The sequence below is a fragment of the Symphodus melops genome (assembly GCF_947650265.1).
Source record: "Symphodus melops genome assembly, chromosome: 1".
NCBI classification, from domain to species: domain Eukaryota; kingdom Metazoa; phylum Chordata; class Actinopteri; order Labriformes; family Labridae; genus Symphodus; species Symphodus melops.
In genome coordinates, this window is record NC_136691.1 from 45,314,538 (window position 1) to 45,334,642 (window position 20,105).

The following is a 20,105-nucleotide window of genomic DNA, read 5'->3' on the forward strand; positions in this document are numbered from 1 at the left end:
CGGGCTCTGTGCTCACTGAGGTACATCCCCTGACTTCATCTCTGTTTTCACTTGCTCCTGAGCGGTGGGCACACGATGCTCAGAAATGTTCGCTTTTTTAATCTGAGAGGACTTCTCTTTCAAGGATCTTGGTTTGGACTGTTTTGGTCAGCTCCACGTCATCTTCCTCCTCCTCAGCCAGCACTTGTGAATGGAGGATGTGGAGGACAGTCTTCATGAATGAAATTGTCTCCTACTCTTCTCCTGACAGGGGATGTGTGAACTCCATCTATGGGGAGAGAGCTTGGTTGTCAATCTCAATAAGACTACAGCTCGCCCTGTGTGACGGGGACTCGTGTTTAGGAGCTAGAACTCTAGCGAAGGAGCGAAGACAGCACTCTAACAGAGTTTCTACAGCAGGCTGTAACATTACTAACATTAATGCACTCATTGGTGACAATACAGAGACACAATCTGTTAAGCGTGTTGCAGACAGGGTGACCACACAGTTTGAAATATTAACGCTTTTCGACCCAGTTCTGTGTGACAGTACGTAAAAATGTATTTTAAAGGACTGTTCAATCTGAATCTGCAGAGAGATTTAGAAAACGTTACACCGGACTGATACATTTACCATCGATCTGTGGTATACATGCGTCCAGAAACCATAGAGGGTGATCCAAACTGACCGCGGATCAAGCCTGATCTGTTTCACCTCTCTATATATAACAAACACAGAAAGAATATGGCAGCCAGTCATCAGATGCCTCCATTCAGACGATCTCAAACGGTAGCATTGCGTCTGTTCACTTTGTGTCCAAATCATCGCTCACGTGTCCATCTATGTAGCGCTGCAGCTATGACAACAGTAGCACTCTTGTCTGTCGTAATGGCCACAAGGTGGTCTTCTGTCAGGTCCCGCACAGAAAGCATATTTCTCAGTCATCTCTGATGTTTGATCAACAGGAAAATATGCTTGAGGGATCTTTCACACTGCTTCCGTTCATCATCAAAGGAGCGCAAAGTTAGGCTCAACAAGTATGGGTCCATGGTCCTAGTTGACCTCACATTGTCCTCACATATATTGAGATTTTAAAAACATTAGCGCAGTGAGAGCATTTGGGGGGTTGCTGGCTGGGTCATGTTCAGCCGGGGGGGGGGGGGGTTAAGGGGACCAAAAAGGTCAGATTTGTTTATCCCAGTCCAGCTCTGGCAATAGGTGAATATCAGGAAGTATATGTTCTCAAAATAACTTACATGGAATGAATAAATACTAACAATTAGAGTATATTGACTATCTTTATCTCCACATTTCAAATAATCAGGATTATTCCTTTGAACCAAATCGTGCAGTTTGTATTATTTTCATTTGATGACAGTAAGTATAGCCAAGATAATAATTGGATAATATTTCAGATTCTGCTGTCATCGTATAAACATGTAAAAGCAGTCTCGGTGGGGAGTCAGTCTAAAAGTAAAATAAGTGTTATTATTTGTGGATTGGTATCCATTCATCCTTCCCCGATTTTTTTTTTTTTTTTTGTAGTATTAAAAGTTAAATGCGATAGTTTTATTTTTGTCCCTTGTTTTCAGATGTGATTCATCAAATGTTCCCAAAGCAGTAAATTAAATGTGTGGTTCAATTTCACACTGATGCCCAAACATAAAACCATATAATCGATAACAGGTACTTCATACTTAATCCTTTGTAACGCGGTTTCAGCTTAGTATTTTAGCTGTTCATTTTTGTATCAAGGGCTTAACTGCTGCAGACAGATTTAGACAGATTCTCTGTTGAACTCGGTGACTCCTAGGTCAGTGTTATGGATTACATTTTGGCCAATGCTTTACAGATTACACCCTGATTGACAAGTCTCCAGTCACCCAATCGTGTCATCAACCCCTGACGCCAGCTCATTGGCCAGCAGGACCACCACCTGAGCAAGCCACAGGAAACGAGTAGATGGAAGGAAAGGTTTTGAAGAAATGGGGGTTGTGTTCATGTAGAAAGGTGTTTCAACTTACTGATGACAAGTAGACTTTGATCTAAAAGATTTAGAAGGATAAGAGTTTGTTTGAGGTGTAATAGACAACTGGATATTGATGGATTCTATTTGGTAAAGAAGTAATTGAATCAAGAAACATGAATGTTTTCTTCATGCAGGACCTAAAAGTATCCTCTTTGGTTACACATGACAAGCAAAGAGTGGCAGTAGAGCACAATCAAAGTTCCTATCCTTAAATGTAACTTTGAGACAAAGCTGTGTGTTCACACATTCTGCTAGAGATTTGTTTGAATCAAATGAAATAAATCTCAGTAGAAATCATTTAAAAAAAGGCTGACTCTGGGTAAAGAAACAATAACTTAAAATTCATTTTATGGTTCATGATTTCAGCTGACAATGTTTCCCTTTTTTAAGTATTTGTATTTATTTATTTTCAGTCGGATTTAACAGAGCCACGGCGCGTTGATTATCGATCATCGATGTAAATGAGGAGTGTGTGTCGTCCAGATCAGAATTCTGCCGGCTTGGTCTAGGTGCATTCACACCACTTCTAACCCCGTGTTCCCTTCATTCTTGTCCATACGATCAATAACCACCTGAATTTCTTCATTTCATAAGAGTGTGTGTGTGTGTGTGTGTGTGTGTGTGTGTGTGTGTGTGTGTGTGTGTGTGTGTGTGTGTGTGTGTGTGTGTGTGTGTGTGTGTGTGTGTGTGTGTGTGTGTGTGTGTGTGTGTGTGTGTGTGTGTGTGTGTGTGTGTGTGTGTGTGTGTGTGTGTGTGTGTGTGTGTGTGTGTGTGTGTGTGTGTGTGTGTGTGTGTGTGTGTGTCCTCATCACACTCAATCCCTGTTACCCATGATGCACAGCCCCTTGCTCCTCCTCCACCCTGACTCTCTCTGATGTGCAACATTGTGTGTGAGGGACTGTTGAATAATTAAACAGCGCTGTGATGGGGCTCTGTGTCACTGAACGTAGCATGTTAAGCTAGTTGCATTAACTCTGAGTGTGCGTTGTTTATGTTTATGTAAAGGGGGAGGGGTTTGGGAAAAGACACTGCAGACACTGATTTTTGTGTGTGTGAGAAAGACTGGATTTAGAGTCAGGAAGACAGTAGACCACACACACCATTGACCAAGTTTGAGAAAAAAGAGCTCAGCTGAAAAGGCGCGAGCTCTGATAGCTGCCAGAGAGGATGAATGGCTTTAATAGAGAAAACTCCAGGCTCTCCTCCAGGGGCACGCACACAGGCTGACCCCTCTGGATTCATGGGGTTGCTCTAAAAAAGCTCTCACATTGAACGAGGGTTGGTCTTTGTTTGGCAGTGCGACCAAAAGTGTGTTTGTGCGTGTGTTTTCTCATCTTTAAATATTCCTCGTTAGATTACTGATGCGATTTGATTTAGCTTTGTTCCCAGAGTCAGTGAAGCTATGAGCACTGAGCGAATGCAGTCGTTAGCTGTGTTATTAAGTCTAAAGAGATGCCAATACCTGGTTTGATACCATTCAGCAGCACAAATATGACCCCTGGGCGCTGCACGTTGTGAACTTTGTTTTCATGACCAGGTTGACAATAATTCTTCATCAGTATGGAGATTAAGAATGCTATTAATTTGAACTTTCAGAATAAAAGACAAACTGAGCTGGTCTTATTGGTCTAGTTTGTGTGATTTGGTTAGTCAGTAATATGAGCTTAAATTCTATTCTTTATAATGTTGTAATTTGCTTCTCATGTTGTTTATGTTTTAGGTTCTTTCTAGTTCTGTATTATTTTCTTTGTTTTGCACCAATACACCAAGTCAAAGTCAGTGTATGTGTAGATGTACTTGGCAATAAAACCCAATTCTGATACGTGTACCAATATGATAAATGCACAATTAAGGATAAGGATAAACATTATTGATTCCCTAATTGAGGAAATGTCAGCTCAAAAGCATTAATATAAACGGAATCAATGAAAAAAAAAAAAACTAAGAGCATGTTTGCATGAATAAAATAAAGGAAGAAAAAAATACAATGAAATGAAATAATACCAGGCATAAACTCTGTAGTGTCCTTGCTCAAATTAATTTTTTATTCCATGAAATCTCACCGTTTTGACCAGAGGTCTTCTTTAGTGTTCCGCTGCACACGGTGTTGTGTAAGTGTGTGTTGGTGTGTGTCAGCGCGCCCCTGCAATGCTCCGATATGCAGACAGCGAACTGGAGCTTCAGCTCCACCAAAGACGATTAGAGCTCAGCACATATTCACAGATTTACAATTATTGTTTCAACATTTACCCGCCATGTGGCAGATAGCCCTTTGAAATGTATTCACCAACCACAATATCTACCTGCATTAGCGCTTGGCGGGACTCACTATATTGGGTTTTATTTTGAAATTGAGCGGATGATCTTTGCGTCTTGTCTGGCTTCCTGTGCGGGTAAAATAATAGACTCAGCACATACTTGGAGAGGATTGGCCCTGGTGGCATGCGTCAGGGACAGACCACGCTGCGTGCGGTGGAAACATGAACATTGTCTACAGAGGGGGCGGGATCAGTTTCACCGTGTGTGGCGTGGATTGAAATGACTGATCCCGACCTCTCTGCACACAGATCCTGTGGGAACTCTTAATACAGTGTGTCTGGGGTTTCAAAGTTGTTGGATTAGCCCCTTTATTTGTCTCCCATTTGTCCCTCTATCCACCAACACCCCTCATTTATGTTGGCATTAGCCTTAAAGCTAATCTGAAAAGGTAACATTATTTGGTGTGTTGACATGCGCATGCATGTCTCAATAGTGTCACTAAGCTGTAGATATGAGAGCAGCCCTAAAGTCTCTAAATCATGCTTTAAAGTGTGTGTGTGTGTGTGTGTGTGTGTGTGTGTGTGTGTGTGTGTGTGTGTGTGTGTGTGTGTGTGTGTGTGTGTGTGTGTGTGTGTGTGTGTGTGTGTGTGTGTGTGTGTGTGTGTGTGTGTGTGTGTGTGTGTGTGTGTGTGTGTGTGTGTGTGTGTCTTTAAAAATGAGTCACAGCTCTAAAAATCCACACCATGCCCGATAATCAGGACTGAGGACATAATGTTTAGTTTCTTTCTGTCCACGAGGATTACTATATTTTGATCCCAGGAGAATTTTTTTTTTGTGAAATTTGCCTGGTGTATTTGGTTGTCTCAGCTCTATTTAAAGCAGTATGTCAGTGTGGGACGTGTGATTTTAAAGCACAGCCAGCTCCAGTATGACTCATCAGAAGCTCACCTCAGTTATCAGCCAGCAAAGTCACAATGAGACTCATTATTCAAATCAGGGCTCACAGTCCAAATAAAGACAGGTAAAGCATGACAAGGTGTTTATTGCATGTTGCTTTAAATGTGAAGATTAATATAATTCAAATAAAGTCATACCCTTTTTATCAACTGTCGGAAAGTAGGCCTTCTTCTAAACTGACTGTCAATATTTCCTGTGCTGTTATTAGTAAAGTCGAATTTACTTTCACACATCGAGGAAGTGATGTCAAGTTAAGTCAACGTAAGCCTTTTTTTTGTGTTTTTATGTGAGAAACTGAAACAGAAAGACAGCCTGAACTCGGACGCGCTCTTTGCTTAAAACCAGTTATCACATCCGGTTTGATGAACTGTTTAGTCAATCCCTCTAAAAACTGTTAAATTGGGTTGTTTTGCCCATGAACAGAAATACAATTCAAGGTTGTCAAAGCAGTTTTATTTGCCAATTTCCGCCTCTGAAATCGACCGTTCGTGACTCAAGATGACTGATTCATATCCCAGCGTTCGTCATGCAACAGGAGGAACAGGCAGGAGCAGTTGGATATCAATATTTCTATCATTAGCTCTGGCACTAATAAACTTAATCATAAAGTCTGTGATACTTGAGCACAACAGAGCTACTGCACAGTTTACACCTACACTGCATTACCTAAAACCTACAGGCCTGGTAATGAGTAAAGATTATGTTAAATGATCTGTTCTCACGCTGTGCTTTCCTTGCATCTCTCAAGGATACCGACACAACTCAAAGGACTCTTTCTACTTTTCTAACTAAATGTGTGGACTGTGTCACTCTTTCCTCTAATGGTTGTACTTGTTGTCTGTAAGCTGTCAAATAAAGGCAGATTAGCATTAACCTTCAAAGAAACTTAAAGGCCGGCTCTCTTTTGGATTGATGACAATGCTGTTTATGACACACATCCTCGGTGGCTTTTTATCAAGCTCTTTTCTCTCTCGTCTCTCCTTGGTGTTAAACAAAAATGATCAAGCCTTTCCTTCAGCATTTTTGACTGCATCTTTTCCGCAAACGCAACTGTCAAGCATTTTCCTGTGCTCATCAATTCTCATTCAAATCTTTGCAACTCTGAACAAAACCAATCTGCACACGGAGAAACTCTTGAGGCTCAAAGGGACACTTGGCTGACATCGTTTGGTAATGTCTGGTATTTTTTAACCACAGAGCTCCACCCACCAAGTTGACCTCCTGCTAATTCAATACAACCTTTGATTGGCAGCAAATCTGCAAGCTAAATGAGTATTTATTAAAGGCAAAATTCAGTCATTTAGACAAATTTCAGGTTCATAAATATCAAGCCTTGATGTTACCATACACCACTGTTTGATCATCATTCTGCTCAACCTGAAAAAGAAACCTTTCAAACAGTTTTCACCAGGTTTTAATAACTAACTCTGCTCATTTTGGACATTTCTTGTCAGTCGAAGGTTAAATTTCTACTTTATGGCGTTCCACTAAAATCCATAATTTGTGTTGTGATGCTAAAACAGCTAGCCCTGATACCAGTAGACATTTAAATAAGACATTTGTCATTGTCAGTATTGTAATCAATGATTTTCCATGTAAAAAATCAATATATATATTGAATTGTCTAACAAGAAATCAACTAAGGCTCTGAAATGTAATATTTTAATTTTATTAAGGCAAGAAATAAGCTGACGTAGTGAAATAAAACAAGCTTCAGGATTAAGTAAACACACACACACACACACACACACACACACACACACACACTCTGGCCCTTACACTTTCCCCTCTTTTTCTCTCCATCTATCTGTACCTTTGTCTCGTTGGTTGGACACAAATGCCAACTCGTTGGAGGGAGCGAGGCTGAGAAGTGCAGCAACAACTTCCCCAGAGGCTCATGCAAGCGTCAGTTTGTGTTATAAATCATTCAGACACATTCATAAGGGGGGACACACAATACACTTTTATCCTTCCTCTCTTATCCCTCCATCCATTCTTCTCGTCTTATCATTGAATGTGATTCCAGCCAATCTGTTGCTCAGCACAATCAGAGTTACAGAATAGGAGGATGTTGAGGGGAAGAAACCGAAAAGACAAAAAAGCTGGAGTGAAAACTGATTTAAAAAAAGAGAGAGACGTAGAAGAGAAGAGGAAAAAAAGCTGCAACAGTTGAATTCCTCACAGGAATAAAGTCGCTCAAAGCAAAGTCACAAGGTCATGATCTGAATTATGGATCTACTGTACCTCCTGATGTTGGTCTGCTCTTACTCCCCAGATTGTTTTCATGTTTGCTGGTCTTGTAAAGGACGATGCATCATTCAGGCTCTGCTTGTGTTCACTTGTTACACTGTGATGCTCCACACCTGCCTATCAAACTGAGAAACGAAGCCCATTGGCTGATGGCGCTCTGCTGTCAAAACAGCTCGCTCAGGTTCGAGCTGTTTACTGTGTTGATACTGTGTGGAGACAGAAAACGTGTGTGTGTGTTTATTTGGAAGAGGAAAAAAATGATGTCTGTCCCTCAAATAAAAATAACACTGTATTCAGTTTGAGATATGTCTGTAAATTATGGATTAGACTTTGGCTTCCTGTGTCTTTGAATGTAGCCCACTTTCTTTAAGATAGTTTCTGGATCAAACTAGGGATAGTTAAATAACTATTTTAATCACAACATGATGCGTCAATCATCATTGAATCATCAATGATGTATTGAATATCAAATATCACAAGTCTGCCATATTACCATTTTGATTCAATTAAATGTAGTGGTTTGCATTTGGTTTGAGATGATAACATAGGCCTCTTTAACAGTCTACATAAAAAAAAACCCACTGGGGTGTAAATTGACATTATGACCCGTCTTTTGTACAGAGTTACATTTTCTCCACTCTTCTTGCTTCTTCTCAAGAGGACGTTTCATGTTTAGCTTGTATTTGAATGGCTGATATCTACCTGGAGCTTTGGAGGTGTGCTTTGACAAAGAAGTGCCAAGGGAGTTTAAAAATGAAAAAAAGTGGATAGTTGTTCCACTTTGAATTGATTAATTGATGGTCAAATTCATACACCTCACATGTGTTGATCTAACTGATGACACTGAGTCTGGCAGTGAGTCCACATGTCCTCTAAACCGTCTGCTGCCGAGGTGTCATCTTTTCTGAAGCTGATTAAAGAAGGGATCATGGCTCTGGATCCTGGTCTTGTTAAGAGGATAATAATTGTTAGTCATGAAAGAGGTTTTCATTAGCCGCTGTTGAGTCATTCTACCATCTGCTGTACTGGGGCGGACATTTCAACGGAGGGACACTGCTTTCATGCCGCTCCTGTTTAACGAGTTCAAGGCGGCAAGTTTTGGTGTTGTAAAACTTTTGTTTTTGCAAATTCTTCTGAACTCTGACAACATGCCACATGATATCAAATGTATAACCCACAGTACAGATGTTTTTGGATAATCCTGGCTTTGACATTTGATCTTCTTTAAAAAGGCATACTGTATGTATGAGACCAAATGAGAAGGGAGGTTGAACTGTCTTCACATTCAGATTCAGTTGGACGTCATTTAATATAAGAAGGTGTTATATAGAAGTCACATGTAGGACTGCAACTAATGCTGACTTTACTTACAGCTAAATTATTTTTGGATTTTACCACCAAATGTTTGGTGCATGTTATTTATTTAAAAGATGTATTCTGACCAGTTTTCCCCCAAAGTCCTGACGTATTGACATCAGTGACGACCTGATGTCAATACGTCAGGACTGTACGAGAGGGACTTCTTATCAAATAAAAAAAAAAAGATAAATGTTCATTATTTGTCTCTTCCTCTTTCTACCTTCAGGTACAGTATTATTCCAGCCATGGGGAAAGTCGACAAGAGGCCTACACTGCACTGAATCTAAGAAGGTGGACACGGAGGGAGGCAGGATATTTGGACACATTTCTACAGGTCAGTTGCACACATGACTCTCTCTTATGCTGCCTTTTGATTGAGACCGAGCACTGAAGTCACCCTGACCTTCATTATTCATACAGTTACAGCATTTGTGCATGAGTTTCAGATTCCTCTTCATGATGCAGTTAGACATGCAGCATCAACTGTCTTATTTACCTTCAATGTAAGCTAGCTGCTCTGCTAACTCTCTGCTGTACATAATAAGTAACAAGAGGAAAGTAAAGCGGAGTCTGGTCGTTTCTCAGGTCTGTGCCATGCCTAGTCAGATGCTGACTAGGGATGTCCCGATCCGAAAGTGATATCGGATATTGATCCGATATTAGCCAGAAAACGAATATCGGATTTTATCGGTCTGCATCTAAAACCTCTGATATAAGCGCTCCGATAAGCAGAGACCATTAACAGACTTTAAAAGTATAAGTTGTTTTTATTTGATTTTATTAAGGTTGTTTTTCAGGGTCTTCTAATGTATTCTTTATTTTATTCACTTGTAGAATACTGTAGATATTATGTTGAAGGTATAATGTATGTAACCAATTGGTCAATAATAATTGGGTCAGTTTTTCTCATTCGGACTGTTGCTGACTATTGTTCTGTTTGAGTAACATCACTTGATCAAGCTTTTTCTAACATTCCACACTATAAAATAAGTAATAGAATTATGTATGATTCGTGCTGATGTCGGATCGATATCAGTATCAGCCAGTACTCAAGGCTGCATTATCAGCATGATATCAGAAGTGAAAAAGTTGTATTGAAACATCTCTAATGCTGACGTTTAGATAATTACTGACAAACTGATAGTTTTTGCTTCATCTGAAGGCAGGCTGAAACCTTTTCATGGTTTTTGGATTCTTATGTGACTTGGGCAAAAATGTAAAAATCCTTCTTTCAAACTTGTTGTCATCATCGCACAGAGCCAACAGCGAAGATTGGGTTCAGTGGGAAGCCAGGCATGTATGTGTGAGTTTGCTATGCTGTGGGCAAATCTTGATGTTGAGTCACACCCTGATTCTTGAAAGAGCTCATGGGGACAGAGTGTGGTGAAGGGGAATGATTTGGGTTATAGATGGACCAAGGGCTGAATTCAATTGGCTGGACTTTGTGTCACGTGACTTAACCTGAGGGCAGAGAGTACCTGTGAAGTCCAAACCAGCCAGGGCTGTCATATTCCACAATCAGGTCCACAACGATGCTCATTGTAGCTTGAAGACCCTGCGGGGTCAAAGTGGAAACAGGTGTTTGAACTATTTTTGCCTGAGTAGATCTCTTTGGAGGGCAATGGCGATGTGTCATCGAGTGTGTGTCTCCCTCGTGTCCAGGGCTTCACTGCAGCGCCCAACAACAGAAAGACCATTTAGGAGGATGTGATTTATTTTTGTGCTGTCGTCTCCATCTTCCTCACATGTACCGACTGTGAAGAGTGGAAGACGTTTGCCATAAAGCATTGTGTACCTCTCATGAGAGCTCATATCCGCGCTACTTAAGTCACAGTGTAAGAGGAGGCAACCAGGATGAGGGGTGAAAACAAGAAAAAAAACAATGTAAGGTTACATTCGATATTCTCAGATATTAGTCTTAAAAAATGTTGACCTGGATATTCAACATGATTACTGAAGTGTAAGGGGTTTTAATTTTTCCTCAGTGTGTTTGATTCAGGCCTGTTTTGCTCACTCGCTACATATACAGTATAAAACGTTAAAATCACACCAACTCCAAAGCTCTCCGCCTGCTCACGTCATTACATAACTCTTCTTCTTGTTCTCCTATAGGCACACTGCCGTCATGCTGCGTCTCAACTCACAATTTGTCGGATTTACCAGTTCATTTTTTTTCTCTCTATTTCTGATTAGAGCTGGTGATTTTAATCCCAGTAAGAATTCCCACAGTCTGCCTAATTCCTGTTCCTGACTAAAGCTGGTAGGGGGTCCAGTAAGCTGTTAAGCCCCCCCTGGCTATACACGCACAAACACACACATCACAGACACACACATATGGACACTCCGTCCCTCTCACTAACGTGCTGGGGCAGAAATATTCTTCTTCTAACCTGTGTATGCGTTTCTTCAAACGAGCACACTTTCCTTCACCTTATAGAACGTATAGAAGCATACACAGTCACTGCGCTTCACTAATGCTCTCTTGGGATTTGAATAGATTATAGCAAACCCAGGGGACAATGCTACATGAGGAAAAATTAGTGATATGAAATTCAGATTTTCTTATTTACCCCCTTTTTTTTTTTTTTTAAGAGGTTGATTAAAAGAACTGAGTTACAAAAAAGGAGAGTGTTAGAGAACTGAAAGAATTAATATGGCATGTTTTCCTGCATTTTTATTGTCCATAAAAGCATTTCCAGAGTGATTTCATTGAATGCGCTCTCTTTTGTCTCCTATGTCAGCCTTGCACTCACAAAAACAGAAACACATCAGACCATGTCTGCAGCATTAGTAGGAACTTGAATCATTAAACTACCAACAGTATTCAACTGCACACCAACTGAATCGATGATTCGATTTGTTTTCACAACCTGAACATCAGAAAACCCCTGATTTAGTAACAAAATGGAACGGGAGTAAGCTTTATGGTGTTTTTCCCCCCACATTTTCATTGTGTATCATTCTTCCTCCCGTTAACTTGCTATGTAAAGACAATGCATGCAGTGTCCCATTTAAGTCTGGTGCATCACATGGTATGCAGCCATATCCAGCAGCCTGATGGACTTGGTCCTGCAACAACATGTTGGTACATCAATTAATTATAAGGACACAAACAGGAAGCCTGAGGCTGGGATTGTGTCGTTTGTTTGCACATTTCTCCTCGTGTCCTTCTTGTGTAGCTGTGTGTGTGTGTGTGTTGACCTTTGACCCATATTCAAAACATGTATATGAATGATTAAAAGTCTTCATGGACATGCATCTCTTACAATGCAGTACTAGCTCTTTGAAATGCTGGATATCAGCCTTTCACTGTTTGTGGGCTCAGAATCACACGCAGGGAAAGACTGAATTTATAATCTATTTAGAAAAAGTCCAAACTTTGAGATTATCGTTTGAAAGACTTTCAGTACGAAATCCTTTTTTAATATCCTCCCCAAACTGTTTGATCCGAGAGTGTGCGCGTGTCTGTAGTCGGGCCAGAAAAGCATGAACCTCTTTTACATAATTAGTTTTTTATGATACATTGTTGCTGTAAACAACAAACCTTCTGTAGCACCATCGCTCACCGTCACACACAGCGTCTCACTGACTCACCCGAGCACCAACACCTGCACATCAGTACCACACACACACACACACACACACACACACACACACACACACACACACACACACACACACACACACACACACACACACACACACACACACAGTTTAATCTTTCTAAGCCATTTCCCTAATCAGCGCTCTTTGAGCCACAATACCATTTACAGATCCAAAGTAAGCGTGCGCACACACACTTTACATATATATATATGAATACTTTACATACACACGCGCTCCAGACAGTGTTTTGCTGGACTAGTAACAGCTTTATCAAGCCTACCATGTTACAACCTGTTGTTGCCACATTGCATCACTTCACACATCTTAGGAGAAAGGAGAGGAGGAGGAAGAGTGAAAATCAGGGTGAGAGGGAGGTGTGCAGAGTCTCCAGGGGGAATCACATGACTTCAGTGTTCATTAGTTCCATTTTTATCCGTCTTTTACGCCTCCATCGAATCATCCTTCCATCATCGTGTTTCAGATCGTCTTTTAAATGATTCTAGAAGTCAAAAGGGTCTCTGAGTCTGTAGGTCCACTTTCTCTTTCTGTGCGTGCGTGTGTGTGTGCGTTGTAGATTTTTGTTTTTACAAGAAAAGGGTTGAAAGGATGTTTCTTTTTGTAGCTATTTACAGAGCAGGAGAGATGAACAGATGAGGGACACACACAGGCTGATGCAAACAGACGCATTATGTTCACCAACACACTAGTTGATTTGATAGGTTAATAGAAATCACACACGACATAAATACACAATCAGTTATGAATGAACAAATGCACGTAAATTGTAAAGTGATGGGACTTATTTGTTGTGTGTTTAGAAGAATGTGTTGATTTTAAGCTTTAATAAACTTGGACTTGTGCAGGTCCATGACTGAATGAAAGAAACATCTGAAAAGCCCCATTTCTAACACTTTAGAGCGGTGCTTTTCATTGAACTCCTTCATACCACAAATATGATGTGTAGGACCCTGCAGCCTACAGGTTGTATAGCTACAGTCCCATTTGCTGTACTCTGCTATTCATTCATCATTAGTCACACCTCGGTCACAGGCGTGGAGGTCTTTGCTGAGGGGGTTTCATGCCTCTCAATGTGCCTTGAGGTGGTGAGCATGTAAGCCTGTATATGTGATCTTACACACAATGTAAGCGGGTGAACTGAAACCATGCCTGGTGTTCATGTGACAACCCCACCGTGATTTCCAAGCACGTCCCCTGGTATTCTTCGAGAGAAATCAAAGCCTCGTAGCATGAAATCAGCTTTAGTCAGGGTATAGTTCAACTGGCTGCCATTCCACGAGGCTGAGATGTTATGCTGTAGTTTCATAAAGCGTCCAGCTTTAGAGGACACGTCCATAAGCTGAGCTTCACCAATACACAGCTAATGTGTCCTTGATTTTGGCCATCATACTGCCTTCAAAAACAACCTTAAAGCCCGTCATTAAATCAGAGTTGGGTTTTATTTGAGTACATTCACACTTCCTTACAAGGAGTTTGATTTGGTGTTTTATTGGAAAACAAATAGCAAAGGGTTAAAGCAAGAATAGCAAGAAGCTATTGAACAGCAGTGTTCTTGTTATTAAAAAGTATATCATATTAAAATGTGTTTTTATTTAGGGTAGGATTATACTGAACCCGTAGGCCCGACTTCAGACCTTAGTGTTTACTTGTATTTCATACAAATACAAAAGCCAATCACAGTCTTTATTAGAGATGGAAGGTGTAATTCAAAGGTGTCCAGATTCACATCAGTACTTGGCAAGATTTGGAAATGGAGGTTGCACCATCGTTTTTCAATCAGGGGTGTGGAAGTGTTTTTGGCTTCCCCGAGACAGAAAATGAAAGAGGTGAGAAGAAAACAGAGCGGACAAAAACTGTGTGCAAATCCTCACAAGAAGACGGGGAGCTACACAAACGGCACAACCAACATGACGCAGCATTTAATCGACGCCACAATAAGAAGCTCCAAGCACCACCCCTTGTTGAGAGAAAAATCATTCAAAGTTCAAACCACACTAACAAGCTGGTCTGCAGCCCCTAAAGGAATCTTTTTTAAGTCTTAATTTGTCTACAGTCTTTGGAAAAGACATTGTTTCGTTAACCGATTACCATGAATCGTATCGTCGCCAGACTTTAGTGAACATCTGTTTTAATTTAAAGGGTGATGGGGAAATTTGCTTTGACCTGTCAGCTTGTAACAGTATAAAGTCGCGTTTAGTTTCATGATATTGGCTACGGTGACACATCTACAGTTTGCTTTAGCTTCTCTAATCTTTCATCGTAAACAGTCGAAGACGACATTTTCATACAAAGCCCCTCTGTGTTGAAGCAGTCCCACACCCTGACCCAAGCTACTGTGCAGTGTAAACTGCACTGACTTGGATTTGGACTCAGTCTGGGGTAGAGTAAAGTCACTCTAAAGCTGTAATTGAGTCGGCCTGACCAAGTTTACTGCAATGTGCAGATATGTCGAACACAAAATTACGATCATGTTGACAGTGGGGGAATAATCTGAATAATTCCAGTAAATTTACTGCTTGAATCCTCATGAAAGAGTGCAGCTTTAGAAGCTATCCAAAGCCTCGAAACTTCATCTTTATGCTTCTGGTACCATGGAACAGAGGGCACAGGACTTTGCCTTTAAGACTGATATTTTGGGAGTGGATGTGATGGGTTAGATCCCTCTAAGAGCGAGGGATTAGGGTGATGCTGATGCTTAGTGTCTTGGCCTGTGTGCCTTTGTGTCTCGCTGCCTCTGCCTGTATGTCAGCCGGCTCTGTGTGGGGCTGGCCTTTGGAGCAAGATTTGCTTGCTGCATCTGGCTGATGTGCACAGAGATTTCATGGAAGACAGAAACAGAGGGAGAGAGAAGGGAAGAGACACATAGAGAGAGAGAGAGAGAGAGAGATGGTGTGTGTCTGTCTGTATGCATGTGTGCGACTATGTGATGCATGTGCAGTGAAGCTAACTGGAGCAGGGTGTCCGGGATGCATATACGCTTGACAACCCGGCTGCAGCCTTGTGATACGAAAAACATTTAGTGTTAGCGTGTGTGTCTGCACGCACACAGGCAACTTTTACACTCTGCATTCGTGGACATGATGCATCAGTGACTCAGCTTCAGCTGTCAAGTGTGCGTCTGTCTGGCTGTGTTTAAGTTTATGTGTTTGTTTGTGTGTGCGGGTTTGCAAGTGCGACTGAGACTTATATGAGCAGGACCAGACAGCTAGCAGTCATCATATGACTGTCTTTTTTTCCCTGCTTATCACCTGTCAGCTGTCTATGAGGCACACACACACACACACACACACACACACACACACACACACACACACACACACACACACACACACACACACACACACACACACACACACACACACACACACACACACACACACACACACACACACACACACACACACACACACACACACATTAGGGCTCTCTTTCGAGGGCTTTGGAAGTATCAAACAGTGCTCTAATATAATGTATACTGGTCAATTTAAGAATTAATACATTGTTTCACTCTTGATCCTTTTCATACATGTTGTAATATTTCTATAAATGTGTTTATATTTGTTTACTTGGATCATATAACGTTTCTTTTTTACTCAGCTAGTGAACTGTTTCAGTTTCCAGTCGACAGCTTGGTGTTAAATTAAAAAAGATTCTGCAGAGTTAGTCGAAATGACTCAAATGTCACATTCTTGTCCACCTCAGTGCACATCAATAAAAACATCATCAGATCATAATCTGGCCTCTTACCCTCTTCTGTTTCCTGTGTCCTAGCTGGCCAATGCCGGGCCCGTCGTGGACATCTGGTGGAGGCAGAAGCAGCAGCAGCAGCAGTAGTACTGTGAATGTGAGCAAGGTACCTGAGGCGTAGCCCATGTCCAGCTCATAATGCCGTCGTCCACACGGAAAGGGGTGCCGAAGGACCCCGAGCTGGCCGACCTCTTTTTTAAAGATGACCCTGAGGACGTCTTCTGTGACCTGCATGAGATCGGACATGGCAGCTTTGGGGCCGTCTACTTTGTAAGTGCTTAGTTAAGGTTTTTAAACACAGTTTGAAGGACTTCATCTCAACTGTTATTAAACCCCTTCAACAAATGTTCTTTGTTCAACTAGTTTGGAAGACAGTATAATCTTCAGATTGGATAAGATGACATAAATTACACTTTAATGTCTCTAACATAAATGTGTCTGCTGTGTTTGTCAGAGGGAGAAAAGTCATATTTACTGCATAAAAAACACAGAAACACGACACTTCCATGTTACAATGTGCACATCCATAAACACCCTCTTACAGGAACTGCATGTTGACACATTGCACATCCCTCATGTTTAACATTCAACTTCCCACATAGCCTTGGTTTGATGTTTAATGAGAAACTGGTCTTCAGTCGTTTCCATTTTAGTCAAAAAATCGTAGAACATAAACTTGTTTGTGCTGTCTGCTACATGTTTTGTATTGATTTGTAATCATAAATTTTTTTATTAGAATACGGCTGGAAGTCAGACGTATTAAAAAGCTCCAAGTTATCAAAGCTGTGATACAGTTGTTGGTGGAATCCTGAGTTCGTATTATGTCAACAAAACATGAATGAGAGGCTCCTTACTAGAGGATCATTATTAATACATAAGTATAGCTATGATTTAAATATTAATTAGTTACCCCACATACTCATTTATTGATTAACTGATTTGTACTCGTTGTAAGAGTAACCTCTGCTACATCATGAGCTCTTTGAATGCAATTAAGTGGAAACAGATTCTCTCACAGCCCTTTCTCTGTAGCCTTTCTTATTAATCTCATCATCACTAATTACCCATCAAGCCTTTGATTCTAAAGCTGAGTCGGAGAGGGGGGAGGGGGGTGAAAGCACGCTACGTCTCTCTGCTGTGCGTTTATTTTCCTCTTCGCCTGTCATCGTCGGTTGGTTCCTCTCTTCATCTCTCCTCCTCCGTCATTCCTCTCCTCTAGTCTCCTCTCCTCTTGCCTCGTCTCCTCTCCTCATCTGTCTCCTCTCCTCCAGATGCAGGGCTGGGGGCGATGAAGCCTCCTCCCTCTTCTCCTTAGACAGCTGTTTCTTGCTATAGACAACAAAAGCTGTAGATAGTGGGGCAGGATTTTCTTGGCAGGGAGGACTTTATGATCCTTTTCTATCCCTATGTCATTTACAGACACACGCGCACGCACGCACACACACACACACGCACACAGAGTGACCCAATACATTACTAGTAGCCATAGTGCCAATGTCCGTCTGCCTAACAGTCTTCAATGTGCGACTAAATCCTGCCCTGATGCCAGCTCTGTGCTCACTGACACACTTATTCTGTTGGCATTATAACTGGTGCACAGCTAGCTTTAGCGGTTAGCCTGAGCAGCTTTGGTGAAAGCAGCCCATAACACTTCGTCAGTCCGCTTTCTCCTAAATGTAATCACTGAAATGATAGATATACTAACATTTATAAGAGGTTTCCTATCTATGTTCATTCAATGTTAATCATGACATGTCGTACATTCATTTGATTCACCAAAAAGTTAACTTAGTTTTTTTTAAACAAGGAACCTGATAAGAGTTGTAGTGTTTGATTATGTTCATTTGCAGCCTTAATGCAAACACTATCCTTTTTTAAATCATTTAGGTTAATTATTTCCATGATATAAAAGGATTATTATTCAATGTCATTCAGATTCTTTAAGATCAAATACATGCCTGTTAAATCAGTCTCTCTTTTTTCACAGCTGCTAAAACAAGTGTCGTCAGTCTTTATCACAATCTGTGGGTTAGACTTACAGTCCCACTGACCTCCAGTCACAGGGATGAATAGTCTGGATTTTTGCTGAGAGTCAAAAACACTTGAAGTCTGCTCAAATGAACGTATGATATTTATATCAGAGTTTCACTAATCTGGATTAATGTAGCCAACCAGTTAGAGGACACAGAAGATTAAGTGAAATATTTCCGATATTCTTAGCTGAAGTTTTGAGCGTGCATTGAACTCACCGGGAGAGACAACTATGCTCCTCAAAAGGGATGGAAACACAAGAACATTCACACACTTCAAACTGGTTATCGTTGTAGTTAGACGACAGTACTAACCAGTGACACAGTGAGCAGCATAAGGTGTAATATTATAGCAGTGAGTTTGTTTTCAAACATCTAAGGAGTAAATATCTGCACTGTAAGACAGCTCATTGCATGTAGACAGAGAGGTACACTGACTACGTCCACAAATGTGTTTGTATTCTCCACTCTATGTGCATGCATAGTCAGTACATTAATGATGTTTTATGTGCTTCCATACTTTATGCATGGGGAGATTAAGGATGAAGTCCATTATAGAAAAGAACAAGGGGAATTCCCCCTGCTGAGCCAGCAGGTCTATCATCCAGGGATTTGAACACACAGCACTATAGCTAATGCTGGATGAATTAGCCTATTGTAATTATTGATACACTTCCTTGCAATGACAATTAGCATGAATATATTTCAATATTTCAACATTCCACGTTTTTTTCCCCTTTTCTCTTTTCCCCCCCATCTGGCCATAGACTAAACCAGGGGGAACGCTTTAATACACGAACTGACGAGCAATCATATGGATCAAATGAATCTGGGGAAAAAAAAGTCAAATGGGAATACCGTGTTGCCTGCTGGTACTGTAATTCCATTTGAATCTCGACCTGAAATTCCCATTCATTTGTAAGTGGGATGAAGCTGAGATAAGGGCTTAGGCTGAGCCGCAGCGGAGCTCTCCGTGAGGGCAGAAAGCCTTTGAGGTTAACACCACGCGTTTAACATGGCAGTGGGAATGTGCACAGACAATTCAAGCACTTACAGCAGCTGCAGAATAACCACATCGTCGTTTACCTGCAGGCTTCCTCTAATCATGTTAGTGCTTTGATCAGGTGGAAATTTGTTTATATTCAAATGAGAGAATCTGTTTTTGTACTGCTACGGTGTCGGACATGATTTGCTCTGTGCTTGTGATAAAGTGTTTTGCATGTGGAGAATATCTCCAGCTTACCTCTGGATAACCATTATGAATGTTGAAAAGTGAAGTTAAAGCAAAGTGTTTGGAAAAGCCTCTCATGTTATTTCACAAGTCATGCACAAACACTGAATACATTGTTTATCAAGCAAAAAACAGATATACATGCCTCTCTGTGTATTGTCAACAAACTCAATTTCTCCTGTCAGCACCCATGAGTAAAGGCTTGTGTGAAAGCACAGAATAAATGAATTTATACAGTTGTAATAATGGCAGAAGATTCTTTTTATAGTCTTATTGCCAGGGGACAGAAATACATTTTAAAAAGTTGTTGTTTTGTGAAAGTAGATTTTAATCTCTCTGTTTTCCTCTTCAGGCACGAAACTCCTACTCCAACGAGGTGGTGGCCATCAAAAAGATGTCCTATAATGGCAAGCAGACGACAGAGGTAAAAGAAATAAAATAAAATAAATTACTTAAAAACACCCCAACTGCTTCTCTGAATACATCAACTCAAAGTCATACTAACAGGAAGTTAGTTTAGACAACAGTCTCATGTTATGTATTTGTTTTTCTGATACAGATCTATTATCTCTGCAAGCAGGAGCTCAAATAATAAAAAAATAAATAAAATAACTCTGAATCATGTCATTCTCTGATGAT

General features: G+C 40.8%; 1 protein-coding gene across 3 annotated transcripts in view; it reads left to right on the forward strand.

The window, feature by feature from the left end:
• Positions 1–20,105, forward strand: part of taok3a (TAO kinase 3a) — a 58,186-nt gene that overhangs the window by 13,787 nt on the left and 24,294 nt on the right. For all 3 annotated transcript variants that reach the window (XM_079340188.1, XM_079340186.1, XM_079340187.1), the window contains 3 exons: positions 9,061–9,168; positions 16,230–16,475; positions 19,819–19,890. In XM_079340188.1, coding sequence (XP_079196314.1) covers positions 16,344–16,475; positions 19,819–19,890 — 204 coding nt within the window. In that variant the 5' untranslated portion in view covers positions 9,061–9,168; positions 16,230–16,343. The remainder of the gene's footprint in view (positions 1–9,060; positions 9,169–16,229; positions 16,476–19,818; positions 19,891–20,105) is intronic.